Here is a 22,457-nt window from a genome sequence, read left to right as displayed (position 1 = left end):
CACCCTCTTCCTACCTCACCCTCACTGGACTTCAGTGTGCCTACATCTGACTAAATCCCCACACCTTTTCAGTGTCTGGGCCTCCAGAATGGATTTCAGAAACTTCCCTTCTCAGGTCCAAACAACCAGGTCCCTGTAAATTACTTATGCTCAGGGTTTCCCGAGCACAAATTTCTATTTAAAGTCATATAAATTTTCACCAGCTAATAAGCCTGGAGCTACAGGGCAGAATCACGAAGCAGAAAGAAACAAGCTGGCACCAGGGAAACATTTCCAGAACATTCCAGAGCCGGCTGACTTTAATTTAGAAACAGCTTTTGGCTATCGACATTCAGGTTTAAGGCACATTCCAAATTATAAGAAGCCCTGTCAATGGCAGGGAGCTGCCTTTATTCTTGTGGTTTTGCATGGAAGAAGGAACAGATGACTTTCTGGCTTTTTTTCTTTTCTTTTCTAAAAAGGAGTGAGTTTGGCAATAACAAAGCTCATAACACATTCTCACCAGATGCAAAGATTACCCTTAAAAGGTGCTCCCTTTTACTCCTCAGTGAGGACATGGTGTCCCCCCACCCGACCTCTCTCACTCAAAATATGTATGCAGGAAAGAGTCTTGTATGCATCTGTCTGGCAATGACTATAAAAAAAAAATGCCTCCAAATAAACATATAAAAACTACATGACTAAAACAAAGCCAAGAGTCTCAGCCACAGGCAAAGGAGAATGATTGCGTGAGTCAGGAAACAAAACGTCTACTTGAGAAGAGAGAAGCAAGAGGCTGTGAGGGGTGAGGAGGAAAGAGATCCTGCGGGAGCTGGAGATCAAGCACGTTATACGGAACAGGAGGAGCACGAGGAGGACAGGGCCAGGGCTCTGCGGACAGTCTGCAGTGGAACACCTGAGGGGCTATTTTGAGGATTTGTTAGAAACAGATGGACATTCCTTTGGCCTTTTCCCGGCACTGCCCTTGCCAGCAGGTGGACAGAAGTGAACCACCAGTCACCGCTCAGTCGTTGCCACCACAGATCTTCAGCAAAATCTTCCGGTAATCCCCTGAAGTGTCTCCCTGGTCACAGAAACAAGGAAGACATCAGTTAAGGGTGGCAGAGCTAGTTCTGGCCTCCTGGGTCTGGATTTCCTTCTGCCTCAAGTGCTCTGACAGAGAGGTAGGCCCATCCCAAGGAAATCCCCCAGCATGCTGGGTGAGGGGCTCACAAACTCAGCGTCACAGCTGGCACAGACCTTGGATAGTGCAATTCAGCCTCCCCAACCCTCTGTAAAAAATAGAAGGCTGCACTCACCCCAAGGACTAAAGTTAGAATTTGAAAAATAAAACCAAAAACATATTTAAACAGCCAAAAAAAACCCCTCCCCAGGGCTAACTAACAGTGGTCTTTTCACAGTGCACTGTTGTCGCACTAAATTGGGACTATACCGTAATGTAGTATTATGTCCCGCGCTGGGAATGTAATCTATTGTGAGACGACCTTCCAGCGGAGGGTGCTGTTATTATTTAGGTATCCAAGCTCACACTGATCTCTCCTCCATCTGAGCCCATCGCACTTTAGAAGCACGGCCCACGCTTAGAAAATTTCTAATCATTTCCTTCCTTGAGGGCAAGTCCATGAGTTCTTCAAGATGCCCACACAGAAGACACTTCGTGAATAATTACTAACTCTCTGCTATCAACAGCATCATTTTATAGCCAGGGAAATGGAGATTGGCTTCTCTCAATGATATGTCCAACATCAAACACTAGTGAGTCTGAAATCAGGACCTGGTCATGGTGCCTACAGTTTCCAGGTTCATGTGAGTTCAGAATATAACTTTCAGACCACCCAGACTGGAATAAATTTTGTCAGACTGGCTCTGGCAGACAGTGATAAAAGAATGGCTAGTGTTTATGAGACACTTATTGTCACACAATATGCTTTACCTGGACTGCCTTGTTCAAGACTCACAATACTCCTTGGGGGAGCTATTAGCAACCTCGTCTTATGGAGGATGAAACTGGGGTTCAGGAAGGTTTAAAGAAGCTGTTTGAGAGCAGTCAGTGAGCAAGCAGAAAAGCCAGAACTGGGCTCTGAGCAGGTGACCCCAGAGCCGTCGCCTCTGACTGCCTCTCTATACTGCCTCCATCACAAAGCTGAGTGAAGGAAGCAGTTATCAGTGAGCCAGAGCTGCATTCTAGGGAGTGCTGGGACCCGAGTCTCACTGACAGATCCCAGAATCACAGGGTGGCTGGGACTCTGAAGGCCAGGCCCCAAGGTAGGAGAAGTCCTGCATATTCTCTGATGCAGATGTTTAGAATCTCCTTCCCCACCCATTTCCTGAGCAATGAATGTGCTGCATGCTAGGGATGTAGGGTGGGGGTGACAGCAGGGTCAAGACCCCTCCTGCCCTCCGGAGCTTACAATCTGTTCGGGAGCAACCAGATGAACCAGTGAAAACTGGAGAGCAAGGACAAGGCCCATAAACAAGACGCCCATATGGGGCAGAGACCAAGCCCATGGGAGTTCTGAGGAGGGAGATGTCAAGGAGACAGTGGAGGTGGCCAGGGAGGTCCACAGGCAAGTGGGACACCAAGAGGCAGCCCAGTCAGCCCCGAGAAGGTCCGTACCGAGATGTCGTGGTACAATGACTTGCCATACAGCCGCTTATATTCCATTCTGATGTCCAGAAGGTCAATCTCGCTGCGAGACACCATGATGCGAATCAGGGTCCGGTCCTTTGTTCCTGCTCCCTGAAGAGAGTCCGCCCAAGGGCATGAGCAATGGGCCTCCTCACCATCCCACTGTCCCACCTTCCCCAGGCACTCTGGCCCCCTCTCCACCCATGGGCTCTCTGTCCCCTTGGCTGAGGGGTGGCTCAGCCCATGCCTTCTATGCTGAGCCTTTGGTCCCTGAGACACCCCCACCCAGACCCTGCACATGAGATTTACATACCCTCATGGCCCTGTTGAGCCTTTCAGCAAAGAAGGCTGGGGTATTCTTGAGACATTTCACTAGAAGAGAAAAACAGAATAACTCGATCTGCAGAAAACTCAGTCCAAGTGGGCATAGAGTACACGAGTATCCTCTTAGGAAGCCAGATGTCAAGCACATCACTGTATCCATCTTCTTCTCCCCCATTCTCCAGGTTCAATTATCCATGGTCTTGCTCTATCTCTTTGGAATAGAAATATCCAGAGCCTGGACCAACCCAACCTCTTTCTTGGCAACCCACACGGTAAAAGGAGCTGTGTGGGGAGAAACGTGGACAGTGATGAGGCCCGTGTGCTGCTCAGATGGGAGAGGTGAGCTGGAGACGCTGAGACCCTCATGGAGAAAGGACGGCCAGGAGGAACAAAAGTCTCCCTAGACTTTTTAGGCCACGACACAAACAGTGAGGGACACACAGAGAAATGAGGAGGATTTTCCCAAGTGGGTATAAACCCTCCTGGGGGGCAGGACCTGGCCCATCAGGCCCTGCCTCATAGGGCAGGGCTCAGGCACAGCAAGAAGCCCACCATCATCCTGGGAACTATGCCAGCTCTCCTCAGCAAGGGCCTGTTTCGCTGTTGCAAGGAAAAATCTTTCCATGTGTTTCCATCACAAACATCTGACAACTGCCTGCAGCAATGTATTTTTAGAGGAAACTTGGGAGGATATGAGTCATCTTCCTCCAGGAGAGCAGCTGGTTGCTGGCCCACTAATAACCACACTGCAGCTCCCTTCCCCAGAGCTGCGCCTGAAATATAAACAAGACGCCTCCAGGACGGTTAGGGTACAACTGCACAGGAATCCAGGCAGCACTCTGATTTGCCACCATTTGGGCATGCTAGATTTAGCTATCTTGGATCCTGTGTTTCTTTCACTGCACCACCCTCAACGAGAGGTTGGGTGAGCACCCTGAAAATTACAATACACACCAGTCTCCGGTGGGCAGGCAGGTAGGCAAGGCAAGCCCAAGACACCTACCCACGGCCAGCATGCCCTGCTCCAGGTCCCCAGACATCTCCCGGCAGATGCTCTTCTCAATATCTCGGCCTGTCATTCGCTGATACTCGTTGAAAACTAGTGGGAAGACAGAAGGGACCAGTTATAGACTGAATTCTGTCCCCCCAAAATTCATATGGTGAAATCCTAACTCCTAGTATCTCAGAATGTAACTGTACTTGGAGATAAAGTCTTTAAAGAATTAAGTTAAAATGGGACCCTTAGTGTGGCCCAATCTGACTGGTGTCCTTTTAAGAAGAGATCTGGACACACAGGGAAACGCCAGGGATGTGCACACAGAGGAAAGACCATGTGGGGACATGGCAAGAAGGTGGCCATCTGTAAGCCAAGGAGAGAGGCTTCAGAAGAAACCAAACCTGCTGACACCTTGACCTTGGACTTCCAGCCTCAAGAACTGTGAGAAAATAAATTTCTGTCATTTAAGTCACCTCGTCTGTGGTACTTTATTATGACAGGTAGAGGAAATTAATACAGGACACACAGTGAGGAGACTTCTGCCCCTTCCTCTCTTCCACTTTGCTCCCAGCACCCTGGATAGCCCTATTGACCATACCTTCCCAGCTCTCAATCAGCCAGATGCTTCACCCCCAAGTCGAGTGCACTCCCCTCGAGCTTGTTCATGCGGTCCCGTCCCCTCACCAGGACTGCCCTCACCAGGCTGCTTACCCCATCACACCATAATCCCCTGTTCAGGACCCCTACACACCGATAGCCTGCCCTCTCTTCTCAAATCCCCTACACTTCCAGTCCATGCCATTCCTTCTCCGTTGTCCATGTACCAGCCTTGTCTTTCCCAATCTGACTGAGCTATTGCCCACCCAGCACCCCCAGCTCACCCTAGGACAAGCTGAGCACCACAGGAAGTGGACTGCAGGTTCCTAGAGAGGCAGGCGGCACAATGAGACCTGGGTCCTAATGTTAGCTCTGACCCTGGATATAAATCCTTCTCCAGCCTCGGTCTCAGTTTCTGTCAGTGTTCTCCAAACTTCTGTCATCTGTATATCAGTGTCACGACTTCTGCTATATCTTTATCTGTCTTCATTACTTACTATTTGCTTCAGATCAGCTCCTCTTTTCTCCTAAGTCATAATGTTTGTGAAACCATGGATTTGATGTGCTACTTATATAAGTCTATACTCATTAAAATAAATAATGATTAAAATGAAAATACATTCACTCACGTTCCATCACAGTGTAGTGTAAATGTTAAAAAGTGTGCTGTGGAGCCAGACAGGTGGAGTTGAAACCTGAGCTCGGCCACATTACCAGCTAGATGACCTAATTTCCCGCCCCTGCCCTGGGCCTGCTTTCTCATCCACAGAATGGGAGAACAGCAGCACCTGTCTGCGTGTATGTATTACAAGACCTCGTGCACACACAGAGCAGGTGCCTAGGCTTTCACCTGAGCCACCCACCCACCCACATTTCTAAGCGTGGTCAGCATTCTCCGTCCTCGCCTGCCTCACACATTAGCTGTTCTGACACTGTTGGCCTCCAGGACTTCCCTTTCTCTGAGTGTTCCTTCTTAAGTCTCCTGCAACGGCCAGGGCCCTGTCCTCTGACTGCTGGTCTCCTCCTGAGAGGACCTCATGCAGTCCCAGAGCCTCAAACACACCTTCAACCCACTCACAGCTTCCAAACCACCATCTGTAGCCTGACCTCTCCTGATCTCCAGACTCATAAACCCAGTTGCCTACCTCATATCTCCAGCCTGAGGCTCCCAATTTCCTTCCCTCCTAAAGCCTGCTCCATCCACAGCTTCCCAATCTCAGTTGAGGGCCACCTCATTCTTCCACCGGCTCAGCGGGAAGGAATCCTTGTGTCCTCCTCAACCCTTCTTTCTCTCATACTCCATGTCCAATTCATCAGCGAACAGGGCCAGAATCCTACCCTTCTCACCACCTGCCCTTCCCACCTGGTGCTAGCCACCATCATTTCTCCACTGGATTACTGCAGCCGCCTCCTAACTGGTTTGCTGTGCTGCCATTGACCCCTTCACTCTTCTCAACACAACAGCCAGTGAACTTGCAAAATCTAAGTCAAATCACATTGTTCCTCCACTCAGAGCCCTCAACGGCTTTCTGTTTTACTCAGGATAAACAGTGAGTCCCAACAACTGTCAGCAGGGCCTCCTCCCATCCCTGACCTCACCTCCTACTACTCTCATTCACTCCATCTGCTCCAGCTACACCGACTGCCTTAACCGGTGCTCAGTCACGCTGGGAGCCCCCTGCTCAGGGCCTTTGCACCTGCAACTACTTCATGTTTTTAAAAGAAATGTCATTACCTCGGTGGACTTCCCCAAGCACCCGCCAATCCTCCATCATTCCCTATCCCTGTTTCCAACTTTATTATTTTCTCTAAAGGATTTACCATCTGGTAGGAATTTTATTTTTGTTTACTGCCCATGTCTCCAAACAAGAAGGTGATCCCCATGAGAGCAGGGATGATGTAGTGCTGTTTCCTACAGTCTCCACACCTACTGCAAGACCTGGCACACGGCAGGAGCTCAATTTGTTGAATGAATGAGTTAATAAACGTTAGTCTTATTGTTATGCTCATTTTTTATGCCACATTTTGGATTAGATGCTCTTGCGCTCTCTCAATCCTAACATTCCACATTCTAGCATGTAAAGATACCAGCCAAGAAGGCTCCCAGTTTCCCTTGCCTCTTCCTTTGCTTTCCTCCAGAACTCGATGCTTGCAGAAACTCGGGAAACCTACTGATAACATCTTTTAAATCACCACCAGGGGCTCTTTTAAGGAAGCGAAAGCCCCATGCAGAGCATAACTGCCAAGTGTTCCTGCAAGCTCTGTTTCCCACAATAATTCATCTGCCCTCATATACCTGGCCCCAGGGAGGCCCAGACTGCCTTACCTGCCACTAGGTGGGCCCGGCTCCGGGAGCACAGAACTGCATTGAACTTGGACTCATCTGTTCCCAAGCGGTTCTCCCCAGCTGCATACAGCTCCTGGACAGACAGAGGGGAAGATGGGCATGCGATACAGGCCTCGACCCAGACACAAGGCCCATGTCACCTGGGAGACCTGGGCAGAGTCTCCGGGCCCTGGAGGCCAAGAGGGAAAGGAAATGGGAGCAGCGCCTCGGCTGTGCTCCATTCACTGTGCCAAACTAGACACCATCCGCACTCCCTCACTGGGCAACACAGAGGGTTCTGAGGCTGGGGGGACTCAGGACCAGGAGAACCAAGACCCATTGGGGCCCAGACAAGGAACAGCTTTAACCCAAACAAGGGAGCAGCAGCACAGAGGAAAATGTGAATGAGACGCCTGGGCTTGAGTCCTAGCTCTGCTACCAACTTGCCAGGGGACTCTAGACAGGCCCCTCTAAGCCTCAGTTTCTCATCTCTAAAAGGCAAAAGCTGGATTAGATTTGGGGGTCACAAACCTGAAAGCCCAAGGGGGCCAGCTGGGTAACTTAAATGAGGGAAACAGGCCAGCTATAAGGCCAGGGAGTGGTAGGGACCAAGGCTAGCCACACAGAAGGGCAACTGATTTCTCAGCATCAGCTGAGAACAATGATAGAGGAATGCAGGCTCACAGCTGTCAGATCCATTTCTCATGAGAAGCCAGAAATCCAGATTTCTATGTGAAATTCCCCAATCTTTAAAAAGCAGCTTTCCTATCTAAAAGGAACACGTGAGACAATAACTATCACAATAATTGAAAGATCAGAGTGACAGATGTGGGATTTCATGGGTTAGGCACTTTCCCTGTGTTTCATTGCATATACCATTACATTAGCAAATGGGCAGAATCTGCACTTGCCTATTAAGCTTTTGAAAGTTTCAGCCCAAATGGCTCTAAAGTGCTCTCCAGGCCTCAGATAGCAGCTCTTGATGGAAAGGCACTGATAGGTGAGAGCAGAAGATGGCCATTGGGGGCACAGATCAAGGAGAGGCCGAGCAGGTCCAAACCAAGAAGGCAGAGCAGTAGGCAGGAGACGTTGAAACTGAGGCAACTTCTGCCTCAGCTAGGAAACGGCCTCTATAAGAAATGGGAAAAGCAACACTGGAGCACGAGCCAGAGCCTGGGAGCTTGGGGACTGTCCAGCCCTGAGTTCACAAATGAGAATGGATGTCTCAGGCCAGGGAGATGTTAACTGAGGCAGACCCTGCAGGAGGGGTCTGGGACCAGGGGTCTGTGTGCTGCCTGGGCAGAGAGAACAGAGCCAGGAGTTGGGTCCTTGTCCAGGCTCTGCCTCCAGACTTCCCTGGGCACAATGCTCAACCTTTCTAGCCTCAGTTTCCTCATCTGGAAAGGAAATGGACCAGACCAGAAGAGTAGCTCTCTTCCAGCCCTGACACAGGGCACTCCACAGAGGTCCTCTTCGCCCTGATAGAAAGCAAAGATAAGGAGACCACTGGCGGTGCCTGGTGAATGCCCTGCCACGGGTGGCAGGAGTAATGAAGGGGGAGAGAGAAGTATGGCCAGCTCCCTCCCACCAGGAAGCCATGGCTCTCTCCAGCCAGAACCACTATGGTCTGAATTCATTAGTGGCAAACCCAAACTCCTCTAGAGAGGCACTCAGATGCCTGGACAAAGAGAGGAAATGGCAGGACACTTTTCATCTTTTGTCTGCAATTCACACAAGGCTGGGGACAAGGGCAGAATTCTAAGGCTACACAACTAATGGGACAGGTGGTTTCTAGGCTCAAACCTTCAAAAGTTTAACAGGCAAGTATGAATTCTGCCCATTTGCAAACATAATGGTATATATAAGCAAACCCAAGGAAAGTACCAAGTCACGTGAAATCTCACATCTATAACTATGATTCACCAAGGACTGTAATATTTATTATCTCCCACATAAGGGAACCTCTTATTGGTGGGGAACTATAACCTAGAGTGGTTGGGTAACCTGTTCAAGGCCACATGGTTGATAAGTGGCAGGGACTGTATGAAACGCACAGCATCTGGATACTCCTTATCTGTTGCTCTTTCCATCCCAGAACTCCTCCCTTGTGAAGCAAGAAAGTAGAGGACATCCCCACCCCCCGGCTTAGGAAGCCAGGTGGCGTACCTAGCCTGGCCATCACACTCACCTGGACATCTCTCTGGACAAGCGACATGTCCACATTTGTGCTTTCATCCCGGTTTCCCTGAAAGGAAGCAGCTGTATGGTCAAGCCCACTCCGTGGAGTTGCACACCCCTACCTCCCCATCCCTTTTCCTCACTGCTCCAAGATCCACGCCTCTCTGAGCCCCAAGCTCTATTGTGGGAAAGGTACCTGAGAGAGAGAGATAAGCAGCCGCTGAAAGTGCCCTGATGTGTCACTTCGAATGGCTTCCTCCAGGGTCTTTTTGAATTCTGAAAGGGAGACACAGGGAAGGTCCAGCTTGCAGCCACATGAATGAAGCTGCCCACTATACATAGTCAACAGTGGGCAGTGGCAAAAGAAGGGCATGGGAGTCCTGGGCATGAAGAGACAGGCAGCCCACACAGCATCCTGGGACATATAGTTAGAGATCCAGGAGGGGCTATGACCTCCAGGCTGACCTAGCCTCTGGCCAGTCTTGGCCCAAACCACACTCAAGATATTTTCCCCAGCTCTCCCTTACCTTAGTCACCTGGCCTGTGTGTAAACAGCAGGCAAGGTTGGGTCCTGGATCAAAGTCCAGTGCTTGATGAGTGGCAGATGAAGAGATAAGAAGGCCAGGAGAATAGAGACCCTGGGAGAGGGTGTGGCCGAGGCCCAGAAAGCACAGGAATCAGCAGAGGGCAGAAGGCCCTGGGGGCCAGTCTGACCTGTTTTGTAGGCTCTGCTCAATTCCCGGATGTGTTCGTTGCTACGGGAGGCGAGGATCTCAATCAGGCAGGCCTCATCGGTGCCAGCCCCCTGTAGTGGCCGAGAACACAACAAGCCACAAGCTTATAATAGCTCCCTCACTGGTGCCCAGGAAAGAGAGCAGGCGCCATGCTGCTGCCCCATCCCCCAGGGCACAAGCCCCAGCAACAGAAGCCCCAAACACAGGGACACCCCCAGAGGGCTGCTGCCACCTGGGTCTGCAGCAGCCAAGCTCTCTCCACAGGCCCAGGCAAGTTCCAGATAATGACAGCAACATGGTGATGAGCAGAGATTACAGGATCATCCCCATTCCACCCACCAGGAAACTGAGAACCAGAAAGGTATAGTGACTTGTCCAAGGCCACACAGTAAATGGTGGGTTGAGATGTGGACCCATATCTGTTTTATTCCAAGTTCAGCCTATGAATGAGATGAGAAAAACTGAGAAACTGGGTTTAACACAAGAGAGCAGACATGTGAACAAACTAGAGTCCTAGAGTGAACTGTGGAGCATCTGGAGACATCCAGGAAAAGGTAGAAACAATGAGGATGCAGAGACGACCATGTCAGGGACAGTGAGAAGGTGGAGGACAAGGTCAGCAGCCAGGCTTCTATGTTGGTTTGAATCTCGGCTCTGCCGCTTACTAGTTGTATGACCTTAGGCACGTTACTTAAGCTCTCTGTGCCTCAGGTTCCTTGTCAATAAATGGCAGTGATCCTAGCACCTACCTCACAGGGAAGTCATGCAGATTAAATGCGTTACATACGTAAAGCACTTAGAACAGTGCCTGTCACACAGGAAGCACAACAGAGGGTTAGCTATTTTTTTGATTACTGCTACCATTAGATTACTTAGGGTTTACAAAGAGCTTCCATTAGCCACCTTGCTCAGTGTTCACACGTTCCCATTTTACAGATGCTCAAGGATACATAGGTAGTTCGTGACAGCTGCCCCTGTGATTCACCAAGGGCTATAATATTTATTATCTCTCATATATAAGTGAACCTCTTATTGGTGGGAAACTGGAGCCTAGAGTGGTGGGGTGACTTGCTCAAGGCCACACAGTTGATAAGCAACAGGGACTGTATGTTGTTTCCAGCACTCCACAAACACCACCACCTCATGAAGCTGGCTGGGGGTTGGGGCTGGGCAGAGGGCTGGGGGCCACTGCTGGGGTCCCAGGCCATTGCCCTCCCCAAACGCCTCCTGACCTCCTCCCTAGAAGAAAGCATGTAGGTGTGTTTTAGTGGAGTCACAGTGTGCCCACCTATCAGGCCTCAAAGAAAAGGTGGATTCTTTTGGAGCATCTGTTCGATTCACAAGAATTTCCCCTTCTGTGGGAGCTGCCCTCTCCCCATCCGGTGGATACCTGCTGTGGGTCTTGGGAGGCATGAGACTCTCCAGAATGGTCATAATCTGCCCTTGGTCATAACCAGCTGGACTGGGGGAGATAGTGAACCCAAACTAAGCCAATCAGAATCTGCCCCCTGTTTGGAATTTGGAATGAGGGGACAGTGGTCTCTTCTGTGGCTGGATCCCTGAAAGGTAAATGGAGAGGGGTCAACAGGGATCCTCTGCCAAGCAGACATAAAAAAAGCAGCAAAGAAGTAGATGAAGAATGAATTGGACACTCAAGAAGAAGCAGAGACAAGAGGCAAACCCTGCCTGGGTCCCATCCCTCTCCACACCAGGCTGCTAGTCTTTATCCCCATAACTGATTCTCCATCTTTGTTCTGCCTACACTACTCAAGAGTGTTTCTGTTATTTGCCAATAACAGAGCCCTAATGAATGAGGATGACATCACCCATGCCTCATACCCCTCTTCTTTTCACTGCACCACTAGCTTCCTCTACAACCCCAGCCTCCACTATGTTTTTAAGATGGAGAGAAACTTAGATGCTCCCTGATGCTGAATGACACCTCATCTGCCTCTTGGGGAAGTCACCGCAAGTTCCCCTTTCTGTAGCACTTAGACTCCAACCCAAAAGGGTCCAGAAGCCACAGTGACAACAGTAGCTAATGAGCAGGCTAAGACACATCACGCCATCCAGGCCTTCTCCTGGGCTGTGTCTACACATGTGAACACAAACACACACACATTACACACCTTGATGGCTTCCTTTATCTCATAAATGTCAAAGAGGATCGGGGTCTTCATCAGAGCCAAGATTGTCTTCTCAAAGTTTCCTGACAGTTCAGATTTCAGATCTTTGATCAAATCCTGATTGGATATGCAAACAAACAAAAAACCCTACTTTGAGAATCCACAGAAGGTGATTAATAGGGACAATATCCCAGATCCGAGGACCCGCAGCATCAACAGAAAAGCCAAACCCAAGGCCCCAGCCCAGACCTGCAGAATCGGAGCCTGCATTTGAACCAGATTCCAGGGGATCTAGGGCACATTAAAGTTGGAGATACTCTGGGCTAGAACACTTGCCTATTCAATATCTACTGTTTTCACCTTTCTAAGATTCAAAAGTTCAAAATACAACCACCTTGCCTTTTCCTTCAAAGCTCTTCTATCAGCTAAACTTCCTCAGGTGGTGGTGAAGAGGGCAGGGAGAGCAGCCTGGGTTCCAGGAGGAGACACACCAGGTGGGAGTGGAGAGGAAATGACTTGCCCCTGGTCTCAGTGAGTCATGGCAGACGCAGGGCTAGAACTCGGATCTCTGGGCACCTCTCATCAAACCTCAAGTATCCTATGGACTGTGAGATTTCTCCCTCAGAGCATCCTTCACCTCTAGAAGACACCATCAGCTGAGAGGCCACTGGCCAGGTGGACAGCAGGAAATACCCTAATACACCTTATGGTCCATTCCAGGAGATGGAAGCCCCCCTCGGCCAAGGAAAAGCTAGAGTGAGTAGGGCTGGCTGGAGACTATGCCTTGATTTGCGAGGGACCACTCCCCTACCCACAAAACACATATACACACAGACTCACCTTTCCATAAGCTGTCTTGAAGGACAGGAGGATCTGCTGTCGCTGCTTATTGGAACGACTCCCCAGGCAGTCAATGATGGCCTGCTCATCAGTCCCTGGAGGAAGAAGAGGTGGGAGCGGGCAGGGCCGGGGGTCGTGGGCGTGCTCTGCAGCTGGAGACTTCCCTGGTCTGGGTCCTCCAATTCTCCTGGGCCTCTCAACTATACCCCCATATCCACCTTCTCTTCCACCACCCCTGGTGCCAGGCTGCCTCCACGCAGCAGCCCCAGCCCACAGAGCCATGTGTAACTACCTGGGGAATCAAAGGGCAGTTAGCATTTGAGCCACCCAGGGTCTCTCACCAAAGCCTTTCATAGCCTTCCGCAGGACCTCAGCATCTCGCAAGGGGTCAAAGGCAGGAGCATCTGTGATGGTGCCTCGGTTTCCAAACTGCTCAGACAAACAGACTTAGGTGAGATGCTGCATCCCCCAGATGTGAGATTGCCCTACCCCAGACTCTGGGAATGGCCCTTTCTCTAAAAGTTGGGGTACCAGAAGGAGCCCGCAAGCAACAGTGCAGAGGACTCTACATGGAGTTGGACTAACGTAACCATTATCTGTCCTCGTGTCCTGGTACTGAAGCTTCTGCTTGGCTCTCTTGGCTAGGAGCCCACCTCTAGCTGAGTCCTGACGCTGAAAAACCTGCCCAATGCCCAGGTCCTCCAGGGCTTGACCTGGGTTCCTGATGAAGGGGAGGCCTTGGAAACAAGGGGCACTGGCCTCTTTCAGTGCCTCACCACCACAGCACACGAGAGCACATATCAGGGTCCTTGTAACAGGGCCTGGCTAGTCCATGGAGCACCTTTGTGTGAATTAGAAAAAAGTGCTCCCTCTAGGGGAATGAAGGTACCCGACCTTCACAATGGTACATGTAGCCCGACTACCTCTTAGACTAGCACTGGTTCCCTGGCACTGTTTTCTAAATTCTGTGACCTGTGTTCCTGCCGGACTTCCTCCTGACACCAACAGCTGCACTCCCCAGCATACCTGAATTTTCCTGCCTAAACTGTGTCCTGGTGGATTATCTTCTGTGGCTAGTACAAACTGGTTATAACACAGTTAAGGAGATAAGCTCAGAGGAAAGACAAGGCAGAAGGCAGGGAGGGAGACAGCAAGCAGGGCAGGGGTGGGAGAATGTGTGGGGGTAGAGGCAGGAAGGAGAGGGGATCCTCTGTCTAAAAATAGTAGTCAAACACATACCACTAGCCTTGGGCTTGGCTGTTTGGCCACATAACCATGACAATGAATTCTAGGCTCTGCAAACATGAATTGCTCTTCAAAATGAGCCAAGAGCAGCACTGAAAGAACTGCCAACAATCTTCCCTACCCAAAGGAGGTTTTAAGAATCCTCTAAAACAAGCCTGGAAAGGCACATCCAAGGGACTAAAGACTAAGAGCCGTTGGGCATAAAGCCTGGAGACCAGTGGCCCAAACAGTTCTTACAAAACACAGAGCCCAGGCAGCAAATAACACAAGAGGAATGAAGGGTACCCTGGGACGTTCAGACCCAACTTGCACACAGAACATCTAATCAAACTGGGAGAAACCAGGCAGCTCCCTGAGGTCTTCAGAAATACAAACCAGGGGTGAGGAGTCTTTGAGAAAGTGACAGTCTGTTAAAACAAGAGGTTATAGCCGAAGGACTTAGCTCTCCCTTGTACCCTCCCTGGCCTTGCTGATAGAGGACGCTGAGCCACACGTCTCAGGCCTTTGGGGCCCAGGCTAGACTGAGGGTAGGGCAGGGCTGGCACTCACCTGGGCTGGGGACACAGCAGGGGTGACAGTCCCGGACCCTGAGTATCCTGGATAACTTGGCATGGGCTGCTGCTGCTGCCCAGGAGGTGGCATTGGTGGCTGTCCAGGGTAGGTCATCGGTGGCTGCCCAGGGTAGGCCCCTGGGGGCTGCTGCCCAGGGGGCGGCATGGGATGGCCTGGCACAGGAGCCCCTGGATATGGCGGATATGAAGGCATCCCGGAGGGTGGGTTTCCTCCAGGGGGCGGGTACATTCCATATGGAGGCTGCTGGGTGGAAGGGGGTTGCCCAAAACCCCCAGGGGGCACCGGAGGGTAACCACCCCCAGGGGCCCCAGGGTACAGGTTGGGCATGTTGGCTCCTCCGAATGTCCCAGACATGTTGGCTGCCTGAAAGTCCACAAAGCAGAGCCTAAGATTAATGGCCCCTGCTGAGAGAGCCACACTCTGCCATCTGCCCTTCCCTGCCTTGAGCCCTGCAGTGGGCTCTCAGGAGCCACAACCAGAGCTGGAGCAGAGTCTGAGCACCAGTGGCTTCTCAGCAAGGCCCACCTTGACACTGTTCCACATCCCTTCCACCTGTACTGCTGATCTCCTGACTTGCTCTAACACCACACCATTTAATTATGGCTACTACCTGTCTCCTCCCAGTGGATAAGTACTCAAGGCTGAGACTTTCATTTGTTTTATCCACATATCCCCAGTGCCTAAAACAGATCTGAACAAATCAGACTATGCACTGATTGCACTGTTTACATAAAGCATACACTTGTTTTCAGATTACAAAATACACTATTTTAAAAGCAAATCAACAAATAAAAGTAGTATGCCTGTCCATGCTACCAGGCACCCGCTCCCAGTCCCAACCAGAATAGCCATCCATACAGACATGCACAGGCATGTGAACATGCATGTACACAGCACATGCACACACATACACATTCTCACCTCCTGATCCTATGCTGAGCTCATACAGAAGGTGCTCAATATATATTTCATGAAGGCATCACCCCTACCCAATCCCCCAGGGCTGAAAGGGACCTGAGAGACCACGCAGCCAAGGCATTCCCCTTGCCCTCATTTTACAGGTGGGAAACGTCAAGATGCAGAGAGGGATAGCAAGCAGGTGAGAGTCCCTGATGAAAACTCTTCTGTCCTAAGATGCAGCTCAATACACTCAGCACCCACAGGTCACACACACACAGACACCTCTGATGCCATGGAAGCTAGCAGCCTCTAGCCATGCAAGTGTGGCCCCAGCGGCAGCCCCAGCAGGAGGGCTGGACTCACCAGTCCTGAGAGGTAGTCCTGGTTGAACTGCCCTGTGTAGTTGGCCACATTATCCAGCCCAATGGGAGGCATGTTGGGTGGGGGGTAGCCAGCACCTCCCCAGGCACCACCACCTGAAAGCAACACCAAGCCCTTTAGCTCCTTGTTGGCCCTCCAACAAGGAAAGGCAGAGCATCAAGCTCCCAGGGGTTCAGAAGGGGAGACTACCCAGGGAGGGCCTTGGGGATGGTGCTACAGACCATACAGAAAACAGTCAAGAAAGTCTAACCCAATCCCACTGCCAGCGGAAGAGAAGAGGGAACCTTCTCCTCCTTCCGGGGAGGAAGGTGAGGTTCAGCAAACACCCCCACGACCCTCTGTGGGGTATTAAGGAGTAGGAGGCCAGGGACAGGCTCTGCTTTTAGGAGCCTAGGGGCTCACCACAGAGAGGGAGTGCAGACACAAGAACAGGACAGTGTCATTTTAGGACACTGTACTGAGCCCATGACAGTGGGGAGCTCAAGGAGCACCAAGAAACCAGAGGCAAAAGCATGGCAGGGGGCAGGTCCTGCCAAATTGGCTGTTTGCTTTTAGGAGTCTGTAAGAGGCAGGGAGAAGTAGAATGAGAGGATGGAGGGAGATGGGGCTGAGTCACATGTCCTTGTGAGGGGACAGCAGTGAAAAGCCCCAGTTCTGAAACCAGCAAGACAGGGGTATGCGCCCCGGGGCGATGCCCTCAAACCCTCTGGTTCAGTTTCCTCAGCTGACAAGTGGGGATAATAGCTAGCATTTGCCTCAAATTGTTGTGATGAGGACTGAGAGAGCTAATGCCTGTGCAGGGCATAGCTGGGTGCCCAGTGAGTGTTCCTATGTTACAGTTGTCACTGTGACAAGCAGTATGGCAGTGAGCATCATCATGTGAGCTGCTTGCCTATGAGATGCATTCCTGTCCATGGCAGTGAAAAGGCCCAGGGGACCTCGAGTTTGGCTTTTCAGCTCCAGGACTCCGGGACAGTCAGGACAGAGCCTCCTAGGAACCACCTGCCTGCTCCCTGTCTTGCTGCTCAGAGGTAGAATAGCTGTGCTGACAGAGGTGGCAGTGGTAGGACACAGATGGTACGATTCCTACTAGAGAGGGGACTGAGGCTAGTGCTGGCAAATCTGGGCCCGGGCTTGTTCAGAGGGAAATGTCCCAGCTCAACCCCTGATACACCCTGTCACAGTGGCGGAGCTGCACCTCCCCGCTCCACCTGTTCTTCACCTGTTGAATGGAAGGGCGGATCCAAATGGCCTGCAGGGCCATCAGTGCTCAGACTCAAGGACCTCAGTTCTAGGGAAAAGAATGTGCCCAGTGGTCTCATGGGGTGAGGGGCAGCACAGCTCAAGCAACCTCAGGATGACCTGGAATGGTATCTCTTCTCCCCCTTGTCCCAGGAGCCCTCATTATTTCCTTTCCTACTGTGGGGATCAAATCTCATTTCAGGAACCCAGGAGGGGAAAGGGCCAGAGAAGATGCCTTCTAAGTGTGAAGAGAAGCATTGTGGCTGGGGCCGGGATCCAATCGCCTGACCGGCTGGTGCAGCCTCATTACTATTGGCCCACAGCTTCTTGCAGCCTCAGCAGGAACATCTGACTCTTAGCAACTGCCCCCACTTCCTCCCCTCGGCAGGGAGAACCCTGCCGCTGCAAAACCATGCACCTTGAGCACAGGGTAGCAGAAGTGACAAAGGGCAATTGTCACCTAACAATGCTTCGGAGGACACCGTGCCAGAGGCTTTACCTGGCTATCTCATTAGTATCCGGGACAGCCCAGGGAGGGAGAGATCCTTGAAGCCATTTGCAAAGGAGAAAACTGAGTCTCAGAGAAGGGAAGCCATTTGCCCACTGCTATCAGCTAGTAAGGCAAGAGACCAGGTCCTGGCCTGGTTCTAGACTTCCAGAAGCAGCTTGAAACTCAGGCCTCTCCTGGCCTCAGCATCCATGCTCTTCTCCAGTCCCTCCCCAACCTGGCTGTGCTGTGGGAGCATGACAGGAGTGAGGAAATGACTGGAAAGCACTACTCCTCCTCTACTCTCTACTGCTGGACACTAAGCAGAGAAGGCATTCCCACTCCGGCCCACCCCAAACCCTCTTACCTGGTGCAGCTGGGGGATAGCCACCTGTGGGCGGGGGAAAGCCAGGGTAGCTCATGGTTAGATCTGAAAAGGAAGAGGAAAGCGCGCTCAGGCTTCGCCAGGAGCTCCCACCAGCCTTACTGGCGGCTTCTTTGTAGAACAGCAACACCCACAAACCGGTGCCCCTCTTGTATCAGGTGTGACCTGTGGCAACCCAATTTATCCTCTACCTGCTGGGGCCTTCAGCTAGAAATGGCAACCAAGGTGGGCTCATCTTCAGGGTCAGGCTCACGCCCACACCCCACTATAGGATTCACCACCCACCAGCTGGTGGGTTTCCTTGAAAACCCCTTTCACCCAAGCTTCATTCCCACCGCTGCTGACAAAGGATGCTGTGTTTGTGTGGAGCTGTTCTCCAACTTCAGAAGATAGCCTCATGCTCAGGGGTCCAGGTCTGTTTGGTTTTATCTTCCAGTGTCCATATCACCCTCCATCGAACAGGGGAAGCCAGAGTCCATCTCCCTGTGCCCAACCTATAGACTCCAAGCTATCCAGAGCAGCCTCCAAACTGGATCTGCCCCAAGCTACACTTTTCATTCTCCAACCTCTGGTTCACCGGGCAAGGGAACCTGGTACAGTATGGAGAATCATTACTCCTAGAAGCAAGAAGAGACCTCAGGAGGGTTCATCTGATCTAGGATCCGGAATCATGGCAAGTGAGGCAGTACCATCCCATTTCTACAGATGAACCAGCTGGAGCTCAGAAAGGGTAAGTGACCTGCAGATCACAAGTAAGGGAAGAAGAAAGGCCTGGAACCCCCGGCTCTTGCCTGCTGGTGCTGAGTGGGATACCTGCTCTAACACACTCCCTCTGTATACAAATCCCTCTGCCGTGCCCCATGCCAATTAAACTGCCCAGGACAGCCACAGATCTGCCATGACACCAGTCACTCAGAGACTGTCATGCCACCTGCCTACTCTTGCTAATCAGTGGCTGCTGCAGTTTGCAGAGCCATCCAGTGATAGGTGAGGATATGTGAGGAAACCTGTAGGCCCCCTTAACAATCATACCTGCTGGCCCCAGGTGAGCTGCTCCTCCTTGCATGCTGGGCACCAACCCAGATTAGACCCATTGCTTCCCACACTGCACTGCACTAAAACCACCTGGAGGGCTTGTTAAACACAATAGTGGGCTCCACCTGCAGAGTCTGAGTCAGCAGATACAAAATTTGCATTTCTAACAAGTTCCCAGGTGATGCTGCTGGTCTAGGGACTCCACTTTGGGAACCACTGCTCTAAAGGCTGCTCTCCACCTACAAGATTCTAGTGGCCCTTCACAGCCACATTCGAGAACTGGGCATGTTGTTTTCAAGAAAGCTGAAGGATTTCCTTAAAGTGGCGCTGGTCCCCACAGGGTAGGCCTAGTTCTCAGCCCTATGGGTGTGGTAATTCGTTTTGGTCAGTGGGTCCAGAGGTGACTATAGGCAAAGCAATATGAGGCCAGATGATGGGCAAGTAACCTTGGAGAAAGCTAGAATTGGCTACCTGCGGTGTGTGCCAAAGCCCCTTCCCCTTGCCCATTGCAGTGAGGTGGTTGAGCTCCCCAGTGGTGCTGCCCTTGTCTGACTCATCTCCCTGTGGCTGGGTGAGCCGTCAGCAAAAAGCCCTCCCAGGTCCTGCCCTCAGCCTGACTCTCCTACCAGAACCCTCAGACCTCGCTGATGAAGAAAGAGCCTGGAGATTTAAAGGATGGATGGGCCAGGAACCTTCCGATGGGAGAAAGAGGCACTCCCCTGCAAAGGAACAGGGTGTGCGACAGTTGTTTTCCTACATCTCTGTCTCTGGAGACCACCACTGCACAGAAGCTTTGGTCACCAAAGCCCCTCCACCCACCCACTTCTCGTCTCCTCCCAGAGCAATGAGGCCAAAAGGCCTATCCACAGCCAGGTGGGGAAAAAAACAAAAACCAAACAAAAGCTGGGTACCATCCTGTTCGATACACCAAAATAAATTTCAGCCAGACCAAAGATTTAAACATAAGAAGTGGTCCCAAACCGCAAAAACATAAAATTAAAGTTCTGCATAAGAAATAAATAAGGAAAACAACTTAAAAAGAAATGACAAATTTAGGAAAAATGTTTTATGATAAGAAAAAGATCAAAAACTACTAGAGAAACTTAAATGATGGGAACAGGTAATTACAGAAAAGGAAGTGAAGCTGTTTACCCTCACTAATACACTGAGAATTGCCAGTCAAAAATACAGACATCAAAATTAAAAATGACACTCTTTGACCCAGAAACTCTACTTCTGGAAATGTTTCCCAGACACACACCTGTGTGAAATGACATACACACATGAATTTTACTGCAGCATTAGCTGTTACAACCACCAACACCCCCTACATATCCACCTGTAAGAGGCTGGTTAAATAAATAACAACAGATCCATACAATGGGTACTCTGAAGCTGTTTTCAGAATTAGCCAGCTCTACATACAGGGACAGGAAATGATCCCCATTATTAATCAAGGTGCAATACTAAGCTGACTTAAAAAAATAAAACAAACACAAACTTAGTGGGGTGTGTGTGTGTGTGTATATATATATATATATATACACAGAACCACAGAATCACCCTGGAATAAACAAGAAACTGGGTAAACTGGTTGCCTAGGGAGGAGAAACCTGGGGACAGAAATGAAGCTTACTGTTTATATTTGCATTTTTTGCCACATACATGTATTGCCTGTTAAAAAACAACTTTAAAAAAGGCCCAATTCAGGTGGGGATTTCTGGGCTCACTTGAGGCCATGGCTGTCCTTCTAAGGTTTGAACAACTCACACAGGCTCATTCAGTCCAAGGCAGCGGGCTCTGGGTCTGGGGTTAGCATTGTTACATAAACATACCATGGACTCAGAAATGGAGGCACTGCTAGTATTCCCCGCCCCAGACAGGACCACAGGCCAGCCTCTGCGGCTCACAGGGCAATGGCACTGATTCCCAGGAGCGCTTCACAGAGTTCTCAGCAAGAGTCAAAATCAGTCTCCTGGTGACTCTGGTTTAGCTCTGCCCTGAGTGCCCCACAGGCCGGGACTAATCCCATGTCCAAAGAGCAGCCCTTCATCCCTGGGTCTTCCCCTCTCCCCAGGAGACCACCTCCAGTCTTCCCCTCTCCTGAAAAAAGTCTCATTTTTTTCCACCAGTTCCTGCCTGAAATAGTTTTCAGCCTGCAGCCCACTCCCTTTTTCTTTCTCTGAAAGCTATCTTCAGAACCAAAGGCCCCAGGTGTGGTCTGAAGAGTGCAGGACCAGGCGAAGGGCAGGACCATCAGCCCACTTCTCCCCATGGGTGTGGCTCCCAGCCCCTCTGGCTTGGTAACTCTTGGGTGTTCAGGACAATGAAGACCTGATGCGGATCCTTGTTAAATTTCTCCCTTAAGTTCTGCCCGTTACTCCAGCCTACTGAGATCTCCTGAGATTCTGACTGACATCAAACATCTTTGTGCGCCCTCTCAGCTTTGTTTTATATCTACCAATTTGGTAAGCGTGACATGCGTTCTTCCAAGTAACTGATACAGAAAGGGCCAACGACGGACACACCCCAGCTCGACAACAGCGGGTACAGGCACTCAACCAGCTATCTGGCCACCTAACTCCACCACGACCCAGCGCACATTTCCCCATCTTGTTCACAACAGTATAAAGAGGGCCTCCTCCAAATTAGGATTCTAACACATCTCCCATGCCCAGAGCCCTGCAGTTCATTTGCCTAATAATCCCCAGGAGAAAAGCAAATGCAGCCAAATAACCTGGGGCAACCTTGGGATGCACCATGTTGGCTCCAAGTGCCTACCCAACCCACCCACATCCTAGGGGACTTCAGACATTGCATACAACTCTTTAACTTGCAACAGCTACATTCTTCCCCCCTTTTCAGAAAATTCAGGAATCTGCTGGGCAATTAGACTTTTGGTGATGTAGTCTCTACAGAAGTCAAAATATAATGATGTACACTTGAAATTTATGTATTATAAACCAACTTTACTTCAATTAAAAAAAAAAATCTCATCATCCAGTCTTTGGGGAACTTTGGCCTCCACTTTTTCTCCAAAGAGGCCACCATCAGGGCCTGTTGTCTTTGGCAAGCCATTCCCAGCTAGGACAGGAGCTCCAGCAGGCTCCCAGGTGCCCCTCACCTTCCCCTCACGGCCTGTCCAACCCTCACTCTCCAGGACAGAAGGGGACACAGCGAGTTTCAATCCAGCAGATCTGCTTTCTCTCTGGCCTCCATGGTATCACACACGCACCGACCAATGCCTTTCTCCTACTTCTGTCCTTTAGCAAAGAAAAAGGGTGCCTGCATGGGAATGCGTCACACTGCTAATGCGATTCTGACAGGCTGGGAGATATCCCTGTTCTATGCTGGCTCTGGTCACGGCACTGCCACGGGGACTCAATGGTGAGAGCCTCCCGCACACAGCAGGCAGCTGGCCTCCTCAGGGATTACTCCAATTCTTAGAAACTAGCCTC

At 50.8% G+C, this 22,457-nt stretch overlaps 1 protein-coding gene across 13 annotated transcripts in view; it reads right to left on the bottom strand.

Moving 5' to 3' along the window:
• Positions 1–266: 266 nt before the first annotated feature.
• The window catches only part of ANXA11 (annexin A11), a 41,857-nt gene continuing 19,666 nt past the window's right edge, over positions 267–22,457 (bottom strand). For all 13 annotated transcript variants that reach the window (XM_001504023.7, XM_070263914.1, XM_070263905.1 and 10 more), the window contains 14 exons: positions 17,947–18,009; positions 15,833–15,945; positions 14,546–14,932; positions 13,093–13,180; positions 12,752–12,846; positions 11,915–12,028; positions 9,766–9,856; positions 9,248–9,327; positions 9,062–9,118; positions 6,874–6,967; positions 3,957–4,052; positions 2,943–3,001; positions 2,618–2,740; positions 267–1,063 (listed from right to left, as the gene is read on the bottom strand). In XM_001504023.7, the coding sequence (XP_001504073.2) occupies positions 1,004–1,063; positions 2,618–2,740; positions 2,943–3,001; positions 3,957–4,052; positions 6,874–6,967; positions 9,062–9,118; positions 9,248–9,327; positions 9,766–9,856; positions 11,915–12,028; positions 12,752–12,846; positions 13,093–13,180; positions 14,546–14,932; positions 15,833–15,945; positions 17,947–18,001 (1,512 nt within the window). In that variant the 5' untranslated portion in view covers positions 18,002–18,009 and the 3' untranslated portion in view covers positions 267–1,003. The remainder of the gene's footprint in view (positions 1,064–2,617; positions 2,741–2,942; positions 3,002–3,956; positions 4,053–6,873; positions 6,968–9,061; positions 9,119–9,247; positions 9,328–9,765; positions 9,857–11,914; positions 12,029–12,751; positions 12,847–13,092; positions 13,181–14,545; positions 14,933–15,832; positions 15,946–17,946; positions 18,010–22,457) is intronic.

The sequence above is a fragment of the Equus caballus genome, chromosome 1 (assembly GCF_041296265.1).
Source record: "Equus caballus isolate H_3958 breed thoroughbred chromosome 1, TB-T2T, whole genome shotgun sequence".
In the NCBI taxonomy this organism is placed as follows: Eukaryota; Metazoa; Chordata; class Mammalia; order Perissodactyla; family Equidae; genus Equus; species Equus caballus.
This window is presented reverse-complemented; position numbering and strand designations above follow the sequence as displayed.